We start from the raw sequence: 26,142 nt of genomic DNA, 5'->3' as shown, positions 1-26,142 counted from the left end.
ATGGGCCTTTCCTTTGAGCCTCCTAGCCCCGGGAGCAGGCAGGGATGTGAAGCCGGCATCCCCCCCCCCGTGCAGGGCGGCCTGCCACGGGATGCCTTGGCCGTACTCTGATCGATTGGGCACTCTCGGTTCGTTTAGGGATGGACTGTTTGGCTAGCCTTGGCTGTTGTTTCAAGCAAGGAGCTAACAAAGAAAAGTGACTACACAAAAAAAGTCACATATTGGAAAATACCCAAACGAAAAGTATAAATGTGACTTGTGTGGAGACATATTGGGAACTTTTAAAGAATTGAGGAAACATGTCTCCAACAAGCATAAAGGCTTCTATCTCAAAACGTATTGTTCAAAATGTGACAAAGAAGCCGAATACCACAATATTGCATGCCATTATGCAAAATGTAAAGGAAGACCTCAAAAAGGAGAGTTGCCATTCCTGTGCAGCTTCTGTGACCTCAGATTTGGAACAAAGATTGGAGTTTCACAACATGCTCGGCATGCGCATCCAAGAGCGCAAAATGAGGCTAGAATAGCAGCGCTAGCAAGCTGCAAACCATCAAAACTATGGTCACAGGAAGAAATACTGCTTTTAGCAGAATTGGAAAAAGTATATGAGAACAAGAGAAACATTAATGCACTGATGGTTCCGCATTTTGACAATAAAATAGTAAACAAATTGCAGAAAAAAGAAGAGATAAGAGCAAAAAATCAGCAAAGGATGTACTGCAAGCATCCAATATCTCTGAGAATGATTCCTGTGATGAACCAGAGAATGTAGTAGAAGTAACAACAGAAAGGCGCAGAGACTTTATCATTCGGAAACGAGCGCCAAAAATAAAAAACTTTGATGAACTGAATGATAGAATCACAGAAATCGAGAAGTACACCAAAAACATCCAGCATCACGATGCTGCTATGGATCTGATGGATGAGATAGTGACTTATTTATCAGAAAACACCAATGATATAAGTCCTGTACCAGCAAATCGTACCGAACCAATGAGCGAACCCAATAATGAGCCTATGAACTCTGCTCAAGATGAGCAACAGACTACCTCTATACAATACAAGATATCAAAGAAAGATAAGAAAAATGGAAGGCTCAATCGGACACACAAGAAAATTTATGCAAAAGCGAAGGGCAGCTACAAAGAATACCAGGCAATGTTTCAAAAAGACAAAAAGAAAATTGCCAGGATAATCACTGATGGGGCAGAAGATGCCACCTGCCAAATCAGTGCTGATGAAATCTTCCAATATTATAAAGACATAATTGAAAAAGAAAACAAGAAAAATCCCAAATTCATCCCAATTGATCGGATACCAGATGAATGGGAAATTGAAAGTCTGTGTAAAGAAATTACACTGCTCGAAATAACTAAAGCCTTCGATGAATCAGATTTAAAGAAAGCAGTGGGGCCTGATAAGATTGGTCGGAATGACTTATATAAAGTGCATAGCAGGCAACCAAGACTGCTGCCCAGAATCTTATTGTCTTGGTTATCGATGAGAAGAGTACCAGACAGTATTAAAAAGAACCGGATGATACTAATACCTAAGAATGTACCGATTACCGAACTAAAAAAAAAACAGTAATTGGTGTCCAATTTCCATTGGTACGGCATTCATGAAGTTGTTCACAAAAATATTAACTAAAAGACTCACATTTTTCATTTAAATAAATACAAGACAAAAAGGCTTCATGAAGGTGAGAGGTTGTCTCGAAAATCGGACTCTTCTGCAAAACATTATAAAAAGGGAACAAAAGAACAGAAGCTCATTGGCAGTGGTGTTCCTAGATATCTCAAAAGCTTTTGACTCTGTCAGCCATGGTCCTATTCTACAGAGCCTTGAAAGACACAGAGTTCCATCATGCATCAAAGACATAATAAAAGACTTATACACTGACTCAACAACATTTTTCAAGGGAAAAAACAATGAAGCAACTCCAGAAATAACAATGAAGTCAGGAGTTAAGCAAGGTGACTCTTTATCCCCACTGTTGTTTAACATTGCCATGGATCCTCTGATCTGTGATCTTCAGAAAGAAGGCAAGGGCTTCACATTCGGCTCCGATGGTCTCATTAAGCAAATCACCGCTCTTGCCTTTGCCAATGACATCACAGTACTCAGCAACACCCGGGAAGGAATGAGTACAAATCTGAAAATCATTGAAAAATTCAGTAATAAAACAGGCTTAAAACTTAATGTGAAAAAAATGAATTTTATGTAAGTCACCATAAAGATAAGATCATGGTTAACAACTGTAAACCATGGCAATTTGAAAAACAAAAAATTGAAAACATTCATCCAGGAGAAAGTGAGAGATACCTCGGACTGAACTTTGATCCACACACCGGCCATTCAAGCAACAACAAAATTAATGAGGTTCTTGTTGACTGGGCTCAAAAGCTCGACAATCTACCACTTAAGCCCACACAGAAAAAAGAAATATTGTGTCAATATTTGATCCCTAAACTGTCATTTAAACTGGAAATGACAGGAACAGAAGCTAAAGCTTTAAACATTCTGGATCAAACAATAAAAAAGTAAGTCAAACATTTTCTACACCTACCTGCATACACATGTGATGGTCTCCTGTATTCAAAAAGATCCTTTGGGGGCCTCAGTATACCAAAGCTATGTACGACAATTGGTCTAAACAAAGTCAATAGCTTATTGTATCTCAGGGAAGCTCCAGATCTGTACATAGCTCATTCATTCATGTATGCAGGAGAAGTAATCAATGAAAAAATTGATAGCATCATCAAAACACACAAACTCAGCATTTTAGACAGTAGATTTCTGAGTCATTAATTGAATTTGGTAGCAACATATGATTGGAGGAAAGAGGAATTTGAGAAATGGGCAAATCTCCCTGTCCAAGGTGATGGTATAAAATACTTAGCAAGTAATCCAACCTCAAATTTTTTGGATCAGCAAACATAATAAAATAAAAGAAAATCAATACATAGCTGCGCTGATGTTGAGGAGCAAATGTTCTGTATACTAGAGAATCCATCACTAGGGGAAGAAATCATACATTTGCTACTTGTAGATACTGCAAATATGTGTGCGAAACAATTTCACATATTTCAGCTGCATGTTCTAAAACCAAGGACATAAGGATAAAAAGGCATAACAAAGTGTTGGAATTACTAATTGATAGAGCCAGCCGAGGGTCTGAGTGCTGGGGACGGGGGTCCACCGGTGAGGATCTCCCCAGCCTGGCTAGGGTTCAGAAGCTAGGACTGGGCCCGGGGCTCGTGCTGCGTCCCAGGGTCCCAGGCTGCAGGAGCGCTCCATCCTGAAAGCCAGCTGAGGGTCCGGGCGCTGGTGACGGGGGTCCACCAGGGCCCGGGGAGGCTCTCCCCGGCCTGGCTAGGGTTTGGAAGCTGAGACCGGGCCCGGGACTCATGCTGCGTCCCAGGGTGCGGGAGCCCCCCGTCCTGGAAGCTAGCCGATGGTCTGGGTGCTGGTCACGGGGATCCACCAGGGCCCAGGGAGGCTCTCCCCGGCCTGGCTAGGGTTTGGAAGCTGGGACCGGGCCTGGGGCTCATGCTCGGTCTGGCGGGCCCCGGGTGCGGGAGCCCCCTGTCCTGCAAGCCAGTCGAGGGTCCGGGTGCTGGGGAAGGGTGTCCACCGGGGCCCGGGGAGGCTCTCCCCGGCCTGGCTAGGGTTTGGAAGATGGGACCGGGCCCGGGGCTCGTGCTCCGTCCGGCGGGCCCAGAGGTGCGGGAGCCCCCTGTCCTGCAAGCCAGTCGAGGGTCCGGGCGCTGGGGACTGGAGTCCACCGGGGCCCGGGGAGGCTCTCCCCGGCCTGGCTGCTTTCAGAAGCAGGGACCGGGCCGGGGAGCAGGGGTGGCTGGCTTTATCCGCTACGCTGGCAGAGCGGAGTTTTCTGCCCACCCCTACTTAAAATACCAGCCTACAGTAAATAATATTAAAATCAATTTATTTAGTTTGACTTAAAAAAAAAAGTTAATTTGATGTTAAAAAATAAACTGAAAAAGATTATTTATTATAAGAATTCTGAATGTCCTTTTTCTAACTTTAAAAATAAGTTCAACCTTTGTTTAAAAAAATAATCAAATTAATTTAAGCTAATTCTATACATAATTTATAGTAATTTTTCTACTTAATATATAAATATATACATTTTACTTTAGGTAGGACTTTTCAAATAAATCTCATTTAGTATATTTAAATTAATTAATTGTTTATTTCAACATTAATAGTCCTATAGCATTTTTATGTTCTACATTTAAAATAAATATATTCAATTAATTTACATTTATATTTGACGGTAAACACCCATTACAACGCAATTATTACAATGACTACCATTACCCCTCATTCCATCACAACGCAACTACCATTACTCCGCAATGCCATTACAACGCATGGCATTACAGTGCATATGCATTTACCACGCATGTTTTTACAACTAATTTCGTTGTAAAGGCATGAATGGTAAATGCATATGTATTTTACATGCAAGTATAAGGTAAGTATAGGGTTTGGGGTGTAGGGGTATATGTTTTGTAGTACGAAGGTTAATTTTAGGGTTCAGGGTTTGGTTGGGTTTTGGGGTGCCTAGGGTAATTTTAGTGTTTATGGTGGGTTAGGGTTTTGGCGTCCAGGGATAATTTTTAAAGTTTAGGGTAGGTTTGGGTTTTGGGGTGACCAGGCTAATTTTAGGGTTCATGGTTTGAATAGGTTTTGGGGTGCCCAGGGTAATTTTAGAGTTCAGTGTGGGTATTGGGGTCCAAGGGTAATTTTAGGGTTTAGGGTAGGTTTGGGTTTTGGGGTGACCAGGCTAATTTTAGGATTCAGGGTTTGAATGGGTTTTGGGGTGCCCTGGGTAATTGTAGGGGTCAGTGTGGGTTTTGGGGTGCCCAGGGTAATTTTATCGTATAGTGTGGGTTATCGATTTTGGGGTGCTGGTTTTTTTATGGTTCAGGGTCGGTTTGGGTGTTGGGGTGCCCAGGGTACTTTTAGGATTTAGGGTGGTTTTGGGGTGCCCAGGGTAGTTTAGGGTGGTTTGGGGTTTTGGGGTGCATGGGTATTTTTGTGGGTTCAGGGGGTTTGGGTTTTTGGGTGCACAGGGTAATTTTAGGGTTCAGGTTTTATTTGGGTTTTGGTGAGCTCAGGGTAATTTTAACGTATAGTGTGGGTTTTAGGTTTTGGGGTGCTGGGGTATTTTAAAGTTTAAGGTGGGTTTGGGTTTTGGGGTGTCCAGGGTAATTTTAGGGTTTATGGTGGGTTTGGGTTTTGGGGTGCCCAGGGTAATTTTAGGGTTTATGGTGGGTTTGGGTTTTGGGGTGCCCAGGGTAATTTTAGGGTTTAGGGTGGTTTGGGGTTTTAGGGTGTCCAGGGTAATTTAAGGGTTTAGGGTGGGGTTTGGGGTGTAGGGGTATTTTTAGGGTTCAGGGTGGGTATGGGTTTTGGGGTGCAGGGGTATTTTTAGAGTTCAGGGTGAGTTTAGGATTTGGGGTGCAGGGGTATTTTTAGGGTTCAGGATGAGTTTTGAGGTGCAGGTGTAATTTTAGGGTTCAGGGTGGGTTTGGGTTTTGGGGTGTAGGGGTATTTTTAGGGTTCAAGGTGGGTTTAGGTTTTGGGGTGCAGGGGTAATTTTAGGGTTCAGGGTGGGATTGGGTTTGGGGTGAACAGGGTAATCTTACAGTTCAGGGTTTGTTTGGGTTTTGGGGTGCAGGGTTATTTTTAGGGTTCGGGTGGGTTTGGATTTTGCGGTGACCAGGGTAATTTTAGGGTTCAGTGTTGGTTTGGGGGTGCCCAGGGTAATTTCAGGGTTCAGGGTGGGCTTGGGTTTTGGGGTGCAGGGGTATTTTTAGGGTTCACGGTGGGTTTGGGTTTTGGGTTGTTTTTGGGTGCAGGGGTATTTTTAGCGTTCAGAGTGAGTTTGGGTTTTGGGGTGATAAGGGTAATTTTAGAGTTCAGGATTTGTTTGGGTTTTGGGGTGCAGGTGTATTTTTAGGGTTCAGGGTGGGTTTGGAGGTGACCAGGGTAATTTAAGGGTTCAGGGTTTGGGTTGCCCAGGGTAATTTTAGGATTCAGGTTAGGTTTGGGTTTTGGGGTGCAGGGGTATTTTTAGGGTTCAAGGTGGGTTTAGGGGTACAGGGGTACTTTTAGGGTTCAGGGTGTGTTTGGGGTGACCAGGGTAATTTCATGGTGGGTTTGGGGTGCAGGGGTATTTTTAGGGTTCAGGGTGGATTTGGGTTTTGGGGTGCAGGGGTAATTTTAGGGTTTAGGGGGTATGGGTATTTGGTAATTTTAGAATTTTGGGGTTGTATAGTTATTGGTATGCAAATGGTAATCTTGAGGCTTTAGGGGGTATTTAACCCCTTAACTGCTGGGCTTTTTCTCCCCCAGTGCTAAGCCCTTTTTTGGCTATTTGTAGTAGTTCGCGATTAAGCCTCTGTAACTTTTTGACCACATAAGGTATCCACGCCAAATTTGCGCCCTTTTCTTCCAACATCATGGGGATTCTAAAGGTACCCAGGGTTTGTGGATTCCCCAGGAGGGGTCTCAGAAATTGGCCAAAATACAGCTAAATGTTGGGTTTTTGGGGAAAAATGGGAAAAAAGTGCTGCAAATTAAAGCGTCTGGGTTTTTCCCTGCAAATGGTATAAAAAAAAGAGTTTGTGGGGCTGAAATCACCATTTTCCCTGCTTTTAGGGAATGACAGACTTTTGCAGAAAACTAAAAATGTTTACACAGTTTTTGCTATTTTTTGTGCTTTCAACCTCCTTCCAGTTAATGGTAGAAATGGGTATGAAAGCAATAATGGATCCTGGAAAGCTATACATTTCAGAAAAGTAGACAAAATGCTGAATTCAGCAAGGGGTCATTTGTGTAAATCCATCAAGGTTTCTTTATAGAAACTAACAGTTAAATGTAGGAAAAATGGAAAATTAGTTGAAAAAAACAGCCTGTTGTGTCAACGTTTTCACCTGTAACTTCTAATTATGACAGCTCTTTGAAAGCAATATACCGTTACATACACTGGACCTTACTGGTTGTGCGGATATATAGGACTTTTAGGTTCCCCAAGAACCCTACGAACCCAGAGCCAAAAACTGACCAGCATCTTGCAATTGTTTTTTATTATGTACCGGGTATATAACAATTATTCTGGGAAAATGTATACATAGACAATTCGGTATGAAAGAAATTGGGAATACTCATACTAGCATGAGAATTATCGGTCATTTTTCAAAATGACTTCTTTTTTACACATTGTCTTTCATTTGGAAGGCAGAAATGCGTCGAAAGTCAATAGATAATAACAGTTGCTTTACAAATCTGAATTACCCTAAGTCTCCCGATAAAAACGGTACCTCACTTGTGTGGGTAGGCATAGTGCTCACGACAGGAAACGGCTGAAAAAGCAACGTGAACACAGCACATTTTCACAATGAAAAATTACCCTTTTTCTGCAAAGTGTCTTGCTGTAGTTTTTGAACCCTAGCTCTGCCGGCACCTATGGAAACCTAGCAAACCTATATATTTTTGAAAACTAGACACCCAGTGGAATCCAGCTGGCCGCCAAGCACGGGGCCAAAAACCAAGGTGACCCCCCTTACAAAACTAGGTTGTTTTGTGATAGGCAATTTTGATGTCGCCTCAATACGTTTTGGGCCCTAGCCGGTCGCGGTTACTTGGGCCTCCCACACGAGTGAGGCACCATTTTTATCGGGAGACCTGGGGGAACGCTAGGTGGTAGGAAATTCGTGTCAGCCCGGTGATGCCACAAATTTCCCCCACAAAAAGTAAGGAAAAAGTGATTTTTTTCAGCTAAATTTACGGTTTGCAGGGGATTCTGGGTAAGAAAACGTTGAGGGATCCACGCAAGCCATACCTCCTTGGAACCCCCCGGGTGTCTAGTTTTCTGAAATATGTGGGTTTGATCGGTTTCCCTAGCTGGCCGCCGAGCAGGTTTCACCCCTCTTCAGCTAGGAAGGCTTGATTCCAGTGGCATGGAGAGCACGGGACTCACGTCTGAGCATACCCGTCCCACTCAGGGTGACAAATGCAAAAACAACAGTTGATGGACAGAATGCAGAACAATGTCATACATTCACCCCAGTACCAAGATCTGGGCCTAAATCCATCGTTTTTTTGCTCACCATGCCATTCCAGTTTGAACCCAGCCATATGCAAATCAGTCTTGACCCTGTGCCTCATGGGAACAGTCCAGCCCGAACTGCCAAGTCAGGTCCTCCCTGGACTGGAACCAAGCATCCTAGGACCGGTTTCGGGATATCACCCCTCTTCAGCCGGGATAGCTTGATTCCAGTGGCATGGAGAGCACGGGACTCACGTCTGAGCATACCCGTCCCACTCGGGCTGACAAATGCAAAAACAACAGTTGATGGACAGAATGCAGAACAATGTCATACATTCACCCCAGGAACAAGATCTGGGCCTAAATCCATAGTTTTTTTGCTCACCATGACATTCCAGTTTGAACCCAGCCATATGCAAATCAGTCTTGACCCTGTGCCTCATGGGAACAGTCCAGCCCGAACTGCCAAGCCAGGTCCTCCCTAGACTGGAACCAAGCATCCTAGGAGCCTAGGAATTTTCAAAAGCTTCCTAAAGAGAACAACATAAACTACGAAGAACGGTTGAATGTGAAACACGGGAACTCCATGACAACGTGGCATATGTTCTGTCCACCAGTATGTGCAGCGTGGGGACTATAATGCACTTGTCAATTGGCGAACAGAACAACTACCACGTTCTGAAAACAGATAAAGGTGTTGAGAAGTCCATGAATTCCTGAAGTAGAGGAAGAAATATTCTGCAGCTGCTTGCGTAGTAAAGGAGTGGCCCACAGACAGTAGGTATCCATTCACACCAATTAAAAGGTTTACCTATTGGCAGCTCCATCTCAGTCAATTTCCCAGTATTTTGCTTTAGTGTGATTCAACATAATGCAAGTAGGAAAACAGAAGGCAGGCTTACTTGGGCACTGGGGACAGTAAACACGAGTCTCCTGCCTCCTTCTCTGCATCGAGCACACTTTAGAACAACGACATGTTCGCTCCTTTTTGGGTGTTGCAGGAATTTTATCAGCAAAGTGTCGCTCCTGCAGCCTTGCCACATCCTCCAGAACACATGTAGCAGTGGGACTTTCAATCACAGACAACTGAAAGTGAAGGAAAGACATGAGTCTTCCTGTGGTGGTCTCACGATAAACAACATGCGCATTGTATGTTGCCATCTGGAACAGGTGCGTAAACAGCTTCTTATACCAAGTGCAAGTTTTACGACTCGCATTGTATGGCTGAAGAACCTAGTCGTTCTTGTCCACTCCGCCCATGTACTTGTAATAAAGTATACAGGTGGGCTTGTGGACTTCGGCCATCTCACCCCAAACCGTGACAGGGGAAGTGCTCTCAGCATGAATTGTAGTGAGCACGTACACGTCATGCCTATCTGAGAACTTGACTGCGAGCAGTTCGTTGGAAGGCAACGCAGTGCTCTGGGATTTCTGGAGCATCTTGCAAACAAGCTCCTGCGGAAATCCTTTGCGGCTACAACGAATTGTACCGCCAGCCATGGTGCCAGCTTTGTAAAGCTCACTGAACAGCTCTACTCCTGTATGGAAATTGTCCACATAAAGGTTATAACCTTTGTGAAGAAGTGGCTGGACAAGCTCCCATATGATCTTTCCTGTGACCCCTAGCGTGGGAGGGCAACCTACAGGATTAAGAGTTGTGTCCTTTCCTGTATACACTCTCAAGCCATACACATAGCCAATCGAGCTCTCACACAGCATGTACAGCTTGATGCCATAGCGCATGACACTGCGCAGAACAGCCCATCAAGGGGCGCCCTATTTAAGTGTACGTACCAGGACGTGACCGGACCGTGCTCTTTTCACCAGGAGCCTTTGAGAAAGAAGATGACTTCGAAACGCGTCAGACAGCACTGGTGAATGGCTGCGAAAGTTATCAGTCGGCTGGCATCCTTCGTACCTGAAAATGAGTCTGAAGCTTGCAGCTCCATGTTGCGGTTCGAGTGCCTCTCATGAACTGGTACAAGCAGGAGCGTGATATATATATATATATATATATATACACATATATATATATATATATATATATATATATACATCCATATGAATCATGAAGAGAAAAGGCGCCCTTCCAGGTGGGCCAGGACTTCCTAGCGACGTCACCGCTTAACTATTCCAAATGAAAATCATGCCGTATTATAGCACAAAGAAAGCCCTCAAGTCGAGAAAGCAGATATCAAAAGTAGTTTTAATTATGGCCAGCAGTCAAAGAGTACATGTATCCATATATATATTCACTTAAAAAACCATAGGTTTCACACAGGTTATAGTTAGGTGGATATTTCACTCGTAAAAAAACAATGAAATTCCCCCGTTATAGTTAGTTCAGATAACTATAACTCGCACGCCCGCAATCCACTGCTCATGACGTCACATATTACATCACTCATGACATGGTCAGTGGCATCACTCATGACATCACTGATGACATCATCCTTGTGATAGAGTGGCGGTCGCGCGAGTTATAGTTATCTGAACTAACTATAACGGGGGAATTTCATTGGTTTTTTACGAGTGAAATATCCACCTAACTATAACCTGTGTGAAACCTATGGTTTTTTAAGTGAATTTGCAAGGTTTTTTAAATGCTAATTCCTAACTATAACGTATGTGAAACTTATGGTTTTTTAAGTGAATTTGTACGGTTTTTTAAATGCTAAGTTATGTATTTATTTATTTATTTTTCAAGGTTTTTCACCGTGCACGCACCCCGCGATTTTTTTCGAAAAAAATAAAATGTTTTTTTTCCCCTTGGGGGTCCTTCTGTGACCCCCTGACAAAGGCTAGGGGGTCAGGAACTCTCTTCCGTGCCCCCTTTTCACGTTTTCCACCTTTTTTCCCCCTTTCCTTTTCAGTGCGAGAGACAAAATGGCGGCTGACACTTCCTGATTTCGACCGATTCGAATGTTTACCGACATCTAACAACCAATCAGAATTTCGCTCGCGCACGGTAACGTGCGCGCACGGTGCGCGCGTATAGATATTTATATGCTTTTAAATGCTATTTTCTCAGGAAATACTGAACAGATTGACACCAGACCTGCAAAAGGCACTTCCCTGACCTGAGGACTACCTCTCTGCCAAATTTCAAGTAATTCTGTTGAGCCGTTCGGGCTGTACCTTCGACTAAAGGTCCTATGGAAAAATGCATGGGGAAAACGCGTTTTGGGACCCCCCTTTTTTCTCGGCCCCCGCTTGACGAATCACCCCGAGACTTTCAGGGTAGGAGCTGAGCGGAGCGCCCCATTTGTTTTGAAAAGTTCGCGAGGATTCGTCAACCGGCGCCAAAGTTATTCAAAATAGAATTTTCAGATTTCCTCTGGAAACACGGTCCTAACTATAACTATCTACTGGCGACCGCCAGTAGATAAGATATATATATATATATTACCTACTTGCAGTCGCCAGTTATAGTTAGGACCTATTTTCTATAGGAAATCCGCAACATTCTATTTGGAATAACGTTGGCGCCGATTGACGAATCTTCACTAAATTTTCCAAACTTTTGGCCAGCTCTGGTCCACTCCTATCCTGAAAATTTCACGGTGATTCGTCAGGCGGGGGCCAAGAAAAAAGTGGGGTACCAAAACGCGTTTTCCCCATGCATTTTCCCATAGGACCTGTTGACGCAGCTACAGCCCGAACTGCTGAACGGAATTACACCAAATTTGGCAAAGAGGTAGTCCTCAGTTTAGACTCGTGCCTTTTGCTTAAATGGTGTAATTCAATTCAGAAGTTCCTGAGAAAATTAGAGTTAACAAGGTAGATATATCTGGGCGGAGCCTAACTACACATCTCATCGTGAGATCTGATTGGCTGTCATCTTGGGACCAATATACATGATAGCACCTCATTAAAAAGCATTGCAGTTAATAGAAGGTTTTAAGACTTTAGTTACATTATAAATCATTTGTTGATGGTACCATACTCATTTTAGGAATTGTGGTGTGTTCTAAGGTGATTTTACGATGTGAAAAAGCCTTCTGCTGTGATATCATGAATCATGTTTGAGAGAAAACTATTTTCTCATGCTTTTCCCACAGAGGTTTGGAAGGTGATCTATAAACTAAACTGAGAGCATATTTTCTGTAAATTAACATTATCTTTCTCAGTCATGTGAGAATGAAGTCTGACATTGTCAGTAAAACATGTACATCCAACGAGGGCAGAGACTGTCAGTTGATTCCTTTGTGTTCTACTGCAACTTCCCATAGTGTTCTAAAGAACAACTAGAGCGCTAACAGTCCTACTTATGACAAATGTACTGCACACCTGAAGCCATCTTGATTGGAACAAAATGAGGGGGTTCATTTTGCCATAGAAAGTATGATTAGTGCTGCAGAAAGAAAAATTAGGGCACATTTTGAGTGACTTCTCAAATCCTCTTCTATTTCATTAAAATATTCTGACATGCAGACTGAAACATGTACTTTCAATACCAGCAGCAGACTTCCCTGGTGAGCAGTAGCTTTACTACAGTGATCTACTAAGCAACTAGAGTGCTAACATTCTGAATTTATGTCAAATGTGTGACACATCTGAATGCCTTCTTGATGGAATCAAAGTAAAAAACTGAAAGTATTTTCTACTGAGGAGACTGTAGTAAATGAGGAAATTAGGAAACTTCATAACAAATAAGTCTCCAAAAATGGCCACCAGAGACACAAGAGCCCAAATGGAGCACAAATATCACCCAGATGTAGCCCAAGTATAGCCCAATGACAGAATGTCCCAGAGTGTTCTAACGAAAACTAGAGCGCTAACAGTCTTACTTATGACAAAAGTATGGCACACCTGAAGCCATCTTGATTGGAATAAAGTTGTAACACTTAAAACATTTAATTTACAAAGGAACAAAATGAGGGGGTCCATTTTGCCATAGAAATTATGATTAGTGCTGCAGAAAGAAAAATGAGGGCACATTTTGACTTCTCAAATCCTCTTCTATTTCATAAAGAAATTCTGACATGCAGACTGAAACATGCACTTTGAATACCAGCAGCAGACTTTCCTGGTGAGCAGTAGCTTTACTACAGTGATCTAATGAGCAACTAGAGTGCTAACATTCAGAATTTATGGCAAATGTGTGACACATCTGAATGCCTTCTTGATGGAACCAAAGTAAAAAACTGAAAGTATTTCCTAGTGAGGAAACTGCAGTAAATGAGGAAATTAGGAAACTTCATAACAAATAAATCTCCCAAGATGGCCACCAGAGACAAAAGAGCCCAAATGCAGCACAAATATCACCCAGATGTAGCCCATATGTAGCCCAATGACAGAAGTGTGCAAAACACTTATTTTTTGTGTATTTGCAGTTTTATATAGTGCAGACTTGTCAGGTATTGGAGTGCTTTACATGAGCATTGGTTACATCACACAAGATCAAATTCATTTTGGTTGTAGACATGGGGAGATTAAGTGATTTGACCAGAATCACAGAATGTTGAGCTGAAGCAGAAACTCCAACCTGGTTCCCCAGTTGCAAAGTCTGCAGCTCTGGAAGTAACGCCACATCCTCTCCCCTAGGTGCAACATTTAATCAAGTGGTCAACTGAATAAAAAAACAAAGATTACAAATAATTTAAAAGTTCTTTGTCGCTATTTGAAAACTCAGAAAATATGTCCTCATTTTAGTTTTTTAGAGCACTAACCATAATTTTGATGCAAATAAGACCCTCTCATATATGTAATTTCTAAAGGAAATGCTCTAGGTATTACAGTTTTGATTACATCAAGATGACGTCAGGCGTTCCACACTTTTGTAATAAATATAGAATGTTAGCAATCTAGTTGTTCATTGGGATATTGTTGAGAGGCAGAGGCCTGGGGCACGGACTCTGAAAATTGAAGGCAGGTAGGAGAGTGCAGAGGCAACAATTTGACCACACTGGGCAGGCAGGAAGGGCAGTGGCAGCACAACAGACTATGGAGGGCAGTGGAAAGGGGGGCAGGGGCAACAAACCAACAATACAGGACTGGCAAGAGAGGCTGTGGCAATATAATAGAACATTGTGGGCAGAAGGAAGAGGCAGTGGTAGTACAACCATACATGCCAACAGACCCGTTTCAGCCAGGAAACGTCCAATGTTTTTAAGCTCAAATGGGTTTTATTTGATCTGTCTCCTGTCTACAATCTCCTCTTTTTCAATGTAACTCAAAGGGGAAAATCAATACCCCAGTTATTTTTCAAAATCTCCCTCTTACCAAGTTCAAAATGTTCGCAAGTATGGTACATTGGATCATGGTAGGTAGGAGGAATTGGGGTAGGGACATGGACTCGGATAACAGAGGACAGGAGGGACATGGAGAGGTGCACCAAACTGACCCTACAGGGCAGGCATCAGGGTTTGCAGCAGCACAATACACCACACAGGGCATGCGGGATGGGAGTGCAGCACAACAATCCATAGAAAGCAATAGGGAGGGGACAGGACCATGCACATGGACAACAGAGAACAGAGGGGAAAGAGGCAATGGTAGCTAGCTGAACATAATGGACAGACAGGAGAGAAAGCTGCAGCATAACAGAGCATAAAGGGCAGGAGGGACGGATCAGGGGCATTACAATGGAACAGACAAGCCAGGAGGGAGGGAATAGGGATCTGCACATGGAAACAGAGGACTGGGGGCAGGGCAGGAGCAGCAAGATGACCATGGAGGTCAGGCAGGATGGGCACTAGAAACAAGACACACCATGGAGAGCAACAGTGAGACTATGATGGCATACACACAGACCATGGAGGGAAGGTGGGAGGGGGTCAGAGGCAGTTAGCTGACCACACAGGGAAGGTGGGAGGGGCCATGGCAGCACAGAAGACCATGCATGGCAAGCGGGAGGGTTAGTGGCAGAACAATGGCTATGATGGGCAAGAAGGAGGGTGCAGGGGCAAGCACAAAGGACCATGGAGAATAGAAGGGAGGGTCAGGACCTGGGCACAGACAAGAGAGTTCAGGGGAAGGGGCCTCACAATAGACCGCTCGGGCAGGCAGGAGGAACAGTTGCAGCACAACAGACCAGGGAGGGCAGAAGGGTGTGGCAGTAAAATGGACCATGGAGGACAGGAGGAAGGGGATAGGGGCATGGCATGTGGACAGGCAGGGTGGAGGTGGCAGGGACAGGTTACAGTCATCTGACAATGCTAGGCAGGTGGGAGGGGAGTGGCAGCTCAACAGAACACTCAGAGTAGATAGGAGTGGCAGGTCCATGGAACATGGTGGGCAAAAAGGATGGAGCAGGGGCATGCACAAAGACATCGGAGGGCAGGAGGAAGGAGAATCGGGGCAGCAAGCTAAGCACAGAGGCTAAGCAAGAGGTCAATGATGGGCCATAGAATTGGGCAATGGAGGGCAGGAGGAGTGGACTGGTACATCATGCTAAATGGAGGGCAGTGGCAGCACATCAGACCATGCATGGCAGGAGGGAGAAGGCTAATCCATGGATTCAGACAACAGAGGATAGGGAGGAGGTGGATGGGGCAGCAAGCTAACTGTTCAGAGAAGGTGGGTATTAGGAACTTTATTGTTTTTAAAATGTGTGTCTGTGCGAACTACTTAAAATATGAACACGTATGCAACATAATCTCACTTTTATTCAGGAAGAAGAGGACGTTTGTGACTGTGACTCTGGGCTCACTTGGCAGAAACACCCCCTGACCCTCCACCCCCATCGCAAAATGTAATGCCCGTGAAAAGGGTAGGTGGACGCAGTGTTATATAGAACATAGTCCTGAGAGCACGATTGAAAATGAAAACTAGATATAGTATATGGTATAAACTATGCACCAAAAAGTGTGATATAAGATGAACCGGGCGTGAAATATAATATGCAATACATTGTGCGCAATGGCAGATTCATTGGAGAGCACGAGATAGCACAGGTACTAGCGCGTGCTATGCGATATGCGCCTTGGAGTGTAATATGCACAGGGCAGTGTTGTGTAACCTAACTAGTCTCTAAAGTTGTAATATAAAATATGTGCTGGGGAGTGTAACGTTGCATATGCACTGTGACAAAGATATCGATCCCCGATTGTAATATGTATGGCATAGCGCTGTGCTTTATAACATAGGCATCGAGGAAGGCACGTTAGATGGGGCAATATAACCCGTGCGAAGGCAAGTGTGGCATGACGTATTCACGGGGTGGTGTTACAGTGCACATGGGCTAGAGAGTGTCATAGCATACGCACTAGCTGGTGAAATACAACACAGAGGTGTGTGGCACTCGGCGGGCACTGGTGGGTGTAACACAGCATTGGTCTCAGCCAGGAGCATGCTTTGACTCTCAAGTGAGGTTCGTCTCCTTTCCAGAGAGTAAAATAAAAAGTATTACACATCCGGCGGTGGATGTGTGTTTTATTAACCGTGAGGGGGGTTTCTTGCATAGTTTGGTTGAATTTTTGTCGAATCCCCTTTGAATGGCTTGGTGTGCGTGTGTATTAAATGTGCCCGTCAATAGCTACCCATGTTTGTATAAATAAACGACAAGAGTGTCTACTTGGAGAGTACCCACCGACGGGGGCGCCGGGATTAGGCACAGTAGGGCGTCAGACACGTCAGAGCTTCACTAGCGTTGTAAATACATTCCACGTGGATTCATTGTATGCATAGTCGCCTTTTAATGAATATCACGCAAATCGTCATGGTGATAGGTACATACGGTTTGTCCAGCATGTCCTAGGTGTTTCTATAAATATATATTTTTTAAAATAGTAAAAAAAAAAGGCCGGCCCCGGGGGACTGGGGTCACTGGGGCCAAAAGTGGCCTGAGGAGGGGGGCAACGCAGCCCCCCTCCAAAATATTTTTTTTTTAAAAAGGCCATGACCCGGGGGTTGGGGTCCCTGGGGCCGATTAAGGCCTTGGGAGGGGGGCCACGCGGCCCCCTTCCAAATGTATTTTTTTCAACAACAAAAATTAGGGTGCAGGCCCTGGGGGATGGGGTCCCCAGGGCCAATACATTTGAAAAAGAAGGGGGGCCACACAGCCCTCCTTCTTAAAAAAATAAAAGACCGGCATCGCGATGGAGGCCACACCCCCTCCTTGCAGCACTCTGCAAACGCGCCCCCGGGCCAGTTGTAAGTTGGGGAATTAATTCCCCTTCAATACTGAGGGTCCCTGAGGGCCAACTAGCCCAACAGGTATCTCCAGTATGCGCCAGGGAGCTGCGTTGCAGACAGGTGTTCTGAGGCCACGCCCCTTTTTACACCTCTATGCAAAGCAGCTCTGTGGCGCTTACTGGAGGTACCTAGTGGGCTAGTTTGACCCTAGGGACCCTAAGGATTTAAGGGGACTTAATCTCCCAACTTAGAACGGCCACAGGGCGCGTTTACACAGTGGTGAAGGGAGGGGACGGGGCCTGATGTGACGTGTGCAAACACGCCCTGTGGTGCGTTTTAAGTTGGGGAAATAATTCCCTTTCAATCCTGAGGGACCCTGGGGGCCAACTAGCCCACCACTTGCTTCCAGTAAGCGCCACTGCTCTGCGTTGCAGAGAGGTGGTGCAGGCCGTGCCCCTTTTTACACCTCTCTGCAATGGCGATTACTGTATGTACTTAGTGGGCTATTTTGCCCCTAGGGACCCTCAGGATTCAAGGGGACTTAATCTCCCAACTTAAAAAACTGTCACAGGGCGTGTTTACACAGTGGGTAAGGGAGGGGACGGGGCCTGAGGTGACGTGTGCAAACACACCCTATGGCGCGTTTTAAGTTGGGGAAATAATTCCCCTTCAATCCTGAGGGCCCCTGGGGGCTAACTAGCCCACCAGGTGCTTCCAGTAAGCGCCACTGAGCTGCGTTGCAGAGAGGTGGTCCAGGCCGTGCCACTTTTTACACCTCTCTGCAAAGCAGCTCTGTGGCGCTTACTGGAGGTACCTAGTGGTCTAGTTGGACCCTAGGGACCCTCAAGATTCAAGGGGACTTAATCTCCCAACTTAAAATGGCCACAGGGCGTGTTTACACAGTGGGAAATGGAGGGGACAGGGCCTGAGGTTACGTGTGCAAACACGCCCTGTGGCGCGTTTTAAGAGGTAGTTTTAATCCCCTGCCCTATTATATACTAGGGGCTTACAGAGGAGGTCATGCTAATCACAGGGGGACCCCAACGCATAGTGTTCCCTAGTGTGTGTAGGTGTAGTCACTGTATTCTGAGTGTCTTTTAACATTGGCTCTAGGACTGGTTAGTCAGACTCAGTTACCACCAGTATCCGTCTGAAAAAGTTTAGGGTACAGGATGATTTTGCAACAAGGCTTCTTTCTGCTCTTCTGTTTGTTCTTTCTGCACGTTATCCTTCTTCCTGCACTTTTCTTCGTCTTTGAGGACTTCTGTTGCTTCTTTCTGCATTTCTTTTTTTTCTTTCTGTGCATTTTTTCTTCTTTCTTCACATGTCCTATCTCTGTAGGCATAGTTAGAAATTAGCATTTAAAAAACCTTTGAAATTCACTGAAAAAACCATAGGTTTCAGGCACGTTATAATTAGGAATTAGCATTTAAAAAACCTTAGAAATTCACTGAAAAAAACATAGGTTTCAGGGGCGCAATAGTTAGCTGGACTTTTCACTTGTACAAAACCATTGAAATTCTCCCGTTATAGTTAGTTCAGCTAACTATAACTCGCGCGCCCGCAATGCACTGCTGATGACGTCACATATTACATCACTCATGACATGGTCAGTGACATCAATCATGACATCACTCATGACATCTCAAATGACATCACTGATGACATCATCCTTGTGATAGAGTGGCAGAGGGACATACCAATACCAGTTACAACAACCTATTCAGTAATTCTAAGATCCACATACACATCCACTCATTCACCAACAGTCCTATACAGTCACTCATACATGTACTCACTCATCATATGTACTCATACACCTATACATCCTGTTACACAACGCCACTCATCCATAGAGTTACTCACACACAGTTACTCATGCTAATAAAGAATCCAACATCCATTTACTTGCATATACAGTTATACACATACCACCACACTTACTTCTACAGAAACTTACACATACTTAGTCGTTTAAACAATCACTTATAGAAACACATACTTATTTATATGGGAACTCTTCCATTCTCTCACTCTCACATATACTCACTTATATACACCAATAGTCACATATACTAGTTTAAAACATATGTAGTAACTCATAAAGACACTATTGAGCCAGTCATTCACTCACTAACACACCCATGCACACACTCATCCACCCATACAGTCCTGCACACATGCTGTCTTCAACACATACAAACAGTGAGTCACTCATTCATGCACCTATGCACTACGTAATACCCCCCACAGAACCATACAGACACTCAGACACTCATACTGATACTCAAAAAAACAACTAATAACCTAGATAGACACTCATGTAGCTACTCACCAACCCATGTAGCCACTTATACACAAAGTGAGAGACTGATACAGATATTTACATATTTAAACATTACTCACTAAGCCATGTATTCACTAAGATACACTTAATCAGTCAATTATACAATCAATTTTTCAAAACCAAATCATCCATTTAGACACTTATATACCCATTTATTCTTCCATCGACCTTGAGCTATACAAATATAAAACATATGTAATTTTCAGAAAAACACACATTCACTGGATGATGTCATCAGTGATGTCATTTGAGATGTCATCAGTGATGTCATGAGTGATGTAATATGTGATGTCATAAGCAGTGCATTGCGGGCGCGCGAGTTATAGTTAGCTGAACTAACTATAACGAGGGAATTTCAATTGTTTTGTACGAGTGAAAAGTCCAGCTAACTATAACGCCCCTGAAACCTATGGTTTTTTCAGTGAATATATATATATATATATATATATATATATATATATATATATATTACCTACTAGCGGTCGCCAGTAGGTAGTTATAGTTAGGACCCCTTTTCCATAGGAAATCCGCAACATTCTATTTTGAATAACTTTGGCGCCGGTCGACGAATCCTCGCGAATTTCTCAAAATAGGTGGGGCGCTACGCTCCGCTCCTACCCTGAAAGTCTCGGGGGGATTCGTCAAGCGGGGGCTGAGATAAAAGGGGGGTCCCAAAACGCGTTTTTCCCATGCATTTTTCCATAGGACCTTTAGACAGGGCTACAGCCCGAACGGCTGAACAGAATTACTAGAAATTTGGCAGAGAGGTAGTCCTCAGGTCAAGGAAGTGCCTTTTGTAGGTTTGGTGTAAATCTGTTCAGTAGCTTCTGAGAAAATAGCCTTTAAATCAATATATATATCTGAGCCAGCTTACGGTACGCTTACCGTAAGCTTACCGTACGCGTACGGTGGCGTGCGCGAGCGCGATTCTGATTGGCTCTTAGATCTTAGTAAACATTCGAAACAGCCAAAACCAGGAAGCGGCGGCCGCCATTTTCTCTCTCGCACTGAGAGCTAGGTTGTTAAATAAAACCAATAAACATGTAAAGGGGCTGTTTAGACAGCTCCCACACACATAGCCATGTTGAGGGTGTCCCCAAAGACCCCCCAATGACAAAAATGCAATTTTTATTTTTTCGCTAATTTCGCCGATTACGCTTACCGTACGCGTACGGTAAAAAATGTTTAAAAAAAACACTATCCACACTCTCCCCACCCCCTGTGCTTTTGGTGTCCGAAGGCCACAAAATGGGCAGGGCTCATTATAATTGTGAAAAACCACAATATTTTAAACAAAAATAATAAAAGAAAAAATTAACAACACTCTCTCCACCCCGTGTGCAAATGGTGCCCGAAGGGCACCATTTGTGCATGGCTTATAAAAATTACGAAAAATTAAAATATTACCTTTCAAAACGAAGTGCATCATATGTCCTCCATGTGCGCACGGTGCGCGAAGCGCATCGTGCGTACATGGCCCATCCTGCGTAAAGTGGGCGCGCGGTGCGCGAAGCGCACCGCGTGCTTACTGTGCGCGCACGGTGCGCGAAGCGCACCGTGCGCGCACGGAACGAACTGCGTTAAGTGGGCGCGCACGCCACGAATGGCGTAAAGTAACTTAGCATTTAAAAAACCGTACAAATTCACTGAAAAAACCATAGGTTTCACACACGTTATAGTTAGGAATTAGCATTTAAAAAACCTTGCAAATTCACTGAAAAAACCATAGGTTTCACACATGTTATAGTTAGCGGAAATTTTACTGATAAAAAAACCAGTGAAATTCCCCCGTTATAGTTAGTGCAGGCAACTATAACTCACGCGACCGCAATCTTCTGCTGATGACATATGTGTCTTTATGAAAAAAAAAAATTTGAAATATATGTATAGCTAAAAATGTATGGAAGAAGACATGGGCAAATAAGTGTCTAAATACAGTTGCGGTCGCGTGAGTTATAGTTGCCTGCACTAACTATAACGGGGGAATTTCACTGGTTTTTTATCAGTAAAATTTCCGCTAACTATAACATGTGTGAAACCTATGGTTTTTTCAGTGAATATATATATAGATATAGATATTTATATATATATAGATATAGATATATATAGAGATATTTAGTTTTACAGCAACACTCACACTAGTGTACGGTGTCAGAGCACTTTACACCACACACACACACACATTGCAATCTTACATCAGTTTATAGGAAATGCTACATCAGACAGGACAAGGTGTAATGTAGGAGTAACATGTCATCTATACTGGCAGACAATATAGTTTGAGTCTTTATTCTGGGGAAGCACAAATCCAGTATTTAAAACGTACCATCATTGTTAGGGGTTCTCTTTCATAATAAGAATTATTTTCTACCCAAATGAACCCTTTTCACAAGATTAGGATGATGAAAGACTGGGCAAAAAAACATAAAGCTCTAAGATATACATTGAAGTTTACATGCAGCATTAGTATGACAGTTTATAGCCCAATGTTCTCTATTAGGAATTTAACTGGAAAACCACAATAACATAAAGGGCACAGAAGCAGTAACCCACTGACCTATTTACATTATATGCACTTTGTTATGTGCATGCCTATGGCTCCCCTGGGAGCCGATTGTGGCCCCCACGGAAAGCATGTGGTTTTTAATTTAAAAAAATTGCCCCCACAGGGGGTCGGCCACTGAGCAGAAGGACCGACCCCCTACCAATATCGCCACGGTTTTAAAAAAAAATTAAGATAAAATGTTTCAAACTTCTTTTTATTTGTTTTTTTGGAGGGCAATCGCGCCCCCCAGGGAAAGCCAGGTATTTAATTTATTAAATATCCCCCGGGGGGGCGACCCATTACCACGAGGGCCGACCCCCAAAGACATCCCTGGTGTCTAGTGGGGTTTCCTGGCCGTGGATCGCAGCGCTGCCGCGATCCACGGCCAGGAAACCCTTTCAGGAAGGCCTCATTTGAAAGGGGAGACTCTATATATATCGATGAAATGTCTCTTTTCATTCTTTTTTGTCAGAACAGACACAGCGAACCCAAGGTATGATGCAATTAATTTATTTTCGACCCATGCACCCAGCCATAACGCGTTTCAGCCCTCGTGGGGCCTTGATCACATATATATATATTTTGTTTCACCCAATAAATCTTTAGAAGGTTTGCAGTAACGAGAGTGCTACTTGTGTGGAGGAGCTGTGACATATATATATATATATATATATATATATTACCTACTGGCAGTCGCCAGTAGGTAGTTATAGTTAGGACCAAGATTCCATAGGAAGAGCTTTTTTTGTTTTGCTTATAACTTTGGCGTCGTTTGATGAATCTTCATGACATTTTCCAAACCAATTCTTTGTTCATATCAGCTCCTATGTGGGAAGTTTGGGGGTGATTCGTCAAGGGGGGGCCGAGAAAAAAGGGGGGTCCCAAAACGTGTTTTCTCCATGTTAATTCCCATAGGAAACTTTAGACAAGGCTATAGGTCGAACGGGTGAACGGAATTACCCCAAATTTGGCAGGGAGAAGGGTCTTGGTCTAGAAAGCGCGCTTTTATTTGGTGTAAATCCGTTCAGTAGTTTTTGAGAAATATCGATATTTACAGATATCGATATTTGGGAATTCTGCCATCTGATTGGCTGAGGCGTTACGAGCACAAGCTTGCTGCTAATTGGCTGCGAGCGGTTGCAACTAGGAAGTGTTGGCCGCCATTTTGTGATTCCGTCGAAGCGAGTAAGGGGAAAAAAGGGTGAAAAAAGTGGGAAAGAGGAGGGTAGGTGCACTGTAACCTCTGTGGGGTGTTTAGGGTGTGCTATAGACGGGGTGTGAAGCGAAGTATTCACCCCTAGCAGTGTGAAAGTGCTGGGCTACGGAAATGAAGTGAGGTATTGCCTAGAGTCTGAGGCTGCTAAGGTGAGCTGGTGCGGGAGTCGGGATGAAAGTGTAAGCCCAAATTGTGTGTCTTATGCTGTGAAGTCATGTGCTGTGGTTGCTGCACTACACCTGTGGAAGTAGTGTCAGCATGTGTTTATACCCACTAGGACGAACTACTGACCCGTATTGGTCTGAAAGTCCTGGGGTACGGAAGATATGTGAGGTATTGTGTACAGTCTCATGGTGCTAGGCTGAGCTGCTGCAGGACTCTGGGATGAAAGCGTGAGTCGAAACAGTGTGTCATATGCTGTGAAGTCATGTGCTCTGGCTGCTGTGCCACATCTGTCCAAGTAGTGTCAGTATGTAGTTATGCCTACTCGGAGGAACTTTTGTTTCGAACATTGTAACTTGTGTATGGTGCTTGGGGGTGTTATACAGGGATGCAAAGGTAAATTTGTAAAGTGCAAACTACTCACTCCTACGGGTCTGATGGTGCTGGGGGCGTAAGGAGTTTCCCCCTCACTGCCCCTGACTCGTGCCCGTTTTGCCTTCTGTTTTCCCCTCGCTACCCCCGATTGTGCCCGGTTGCCTTCAGGTGCCGTCACTGCTCCCGTTCCCGCCGCTGCGTCCCCTGCAGCCCCACCCGCCTCACTGCCCATTTGCTGCCCCTGCCTCCCACCTGCTCCTCCCTCCCACATCCCCATATATGGCTGCTGCTGTGCGGGCGCGCAGTGGGCGCGCCGTTGGCGCGCCTAAGGCAAGCCCATCTGCGCCTGGACCGTGCCCAGCGCCAGAACCCCAGGTCCCCGCACCCGCCACGACAACCACCACCGCTACGATGCCAGCACACTCCACGCTCTCAACCCCGGATGGACCCAAACCTGCTTCAAGGCCGCTCCGAAACTCACACATGGTCCCTTCACCTGCCGGAACTGCAGCTACACCAGCCTCAGAGCCGCCGAACAACTCGCCAAGAAAGACCTCAACCACCTCCGATGCATCCTACTGAACACCCGCTCCCCACGCAAACACGCCGTCGAGCTCTGGGACCTGCTCGACACATCATCCCCGGACATCGCCTTCCTAACAGAAACCTGGATGCACGACTCCTCCTCACCCAACATCGCCATAGCCATCCCAGACGGCTACAAGACCAGCCGCAGAGACCGCACCAACGGAGTCGGAGAATGAATCGCCATCGTCCACAAGAACAGCATCAGGGTCTCGACCAGCACCAACGACGCGCTCAGCACTGCCGAACACATGCATTTCCAGATCCACACAGACCCCAACTCCACCCTCAGAGGCACCCTCATCTACAGACCCCCCGGACCCTGACTCCAGTTCAGCGACTCCATCGCCGACTTCATCAGCACGCACGCCCTGACCTTCACCGACTACATCCTCCTCGGAGACCTGAACTTTCACCTGGAGAACAACAACGACAGCAACTCGACAACCCTGATCGATAACCTCGCCAATCTCGGACTGAGGCAACTCGTCACAACGCCTACCCACTCTGCAGGCAACACGCTTGACCCCATCTTCTCCGCCAGCCCCCACGTCGCCTTCAGCCACACCACAGAACTCCTCTGGACCGACCACCGCTGCATCCACTTCTCCTTCCAGAAACCCACCACACACCACCGCACCCAACAGATCCCTCGCCACTGCTGGAGAAAAATCACCGAAGACCAACTACACGCAAACCTCGCTCTCAGCCAACCCACCGAACCCTCCAACACTGACGCCGCTGCCCACAACCTCAGACGCTGGATCAACGACTGCGCCAACACCCTCGCCCCGCTGAAGAAACCCCCCCACAGAGAGACCAGCAAGAGGGCCAGCTGGTTCACCCCAGAGCTCCTAGCCTCCAAGCGAGCGTGCCGGAAACTAGAGAAGAAATGGCACAGCGAACAGACTCCGGACAGCCACGCAGCCCACAAGGACGCCACCCGCAACCACCATCACCTCATCAGGACTGCCAAGAGGACCTCTTTCAAAGACCGCCTCGACAACAACGCACACAATAGCAAGGAGCTCTTCAACATCATGCAGGAACTCTCCAACTCCAGCTCCAACACCAACGACATCCCGCCGTCGCAAGCCCTGTGCAACTTCCTCGCCACTTTCTTCCACCGCAAGATAGCAGACATCCACAACAGCTTCAACACCCAGACAGCCCCAACAGACAGCAACACAACAGACTCCCCGCACACCATCGACCACGACCCCCTGCTAGCCTGGACCAGCGTGAGCATCGATGACACCATCAAGACCATGAGCACAATCCACTCCGGCTCCCCGTCAGACCCATTCCCGCACCACATCTTCAACAAAGCCAGCAGCTCCATCGCACCCCTTATGCGAAACGTCATCAATCTCTCCCTCGAGACCGCGACCTTACCAGAGAGCTGGAAACACGCCGAGATCAACGCCCTACTCAAAAACCCCAAGGCAGATCCTAGAGACCTCAAGAACTTCCAGCCTATCTCGCTACTCCTGTTCCCGGCCAAGGTCATCGAGAAGATCGTCAACAGACAGATAACCCGATATCTCGAAGAAAACAGAATCCTGGACCCTTCCCAGTCAGGGTTCCGCAGCAACCACAGCACCAAGACCGCCCTCATCGCCGCCACCAACGACATCTGGACACTGCTGGACAACGGTGAGACCGCAGCCCTCATCCTCCTGGACCTCTCCGCCGCCTTTGACACCGTCGGCCACCGCACACTACGCACACGCCTCCACGCCGTAGGG

At 45.3% G+C, this 26,142-nt stretch overlaps 1 protein-coding gene across 2 annotated transcripts in view; it reads right to left on the bottom strand.

Moving 5' to 3' along the window:
* C1_1H14orf93 (chromosome 1_1 C14orf93 homolog) overlaps window positions 1–26,142 on the bottom strand; it is a 726,790-nt gene that overhangs the window by 29,621 nt on the left and 671,027 nt on the right. Inside the window, exon 8 of one of the 2 annotated variants that reach the window (XM_085650686.1) lies at window positions 1,960–2,158. The exons of the other annotated variant lie outside the window; for it this stretch is intronic. Coding sequence (XP_085506812.1) covers window positions 2,127–2,158 — 32 coding nt within the window. The 3' untranslated portion in view covers window positions 1,960–2,126. Of the gene's footprint in view, window positions 1–1,959; window positions 2,159–26,142 lie in introns of those variants that run through there. 2 annotated transcript variants of the gene reach the window in all.

This window comes from Triturus cristatus, chromosome 1_1, assembly GCF_964204655.1.
Source record: "Triturus cristatus chromosome 1_1, aTriCri1.1, whole genome shotgun sequence".
NCBI classification, from domain to species: Eukaryota; Metazoa; Chordata; class Amphibia; order Caudata; family Salamandridae; genus Triturus; species Triturus cristatus.
Note: the sequence above shows the minus strand (reverse complement) of the source record. Positions and strands in the feature narration are given on the sequence as shown.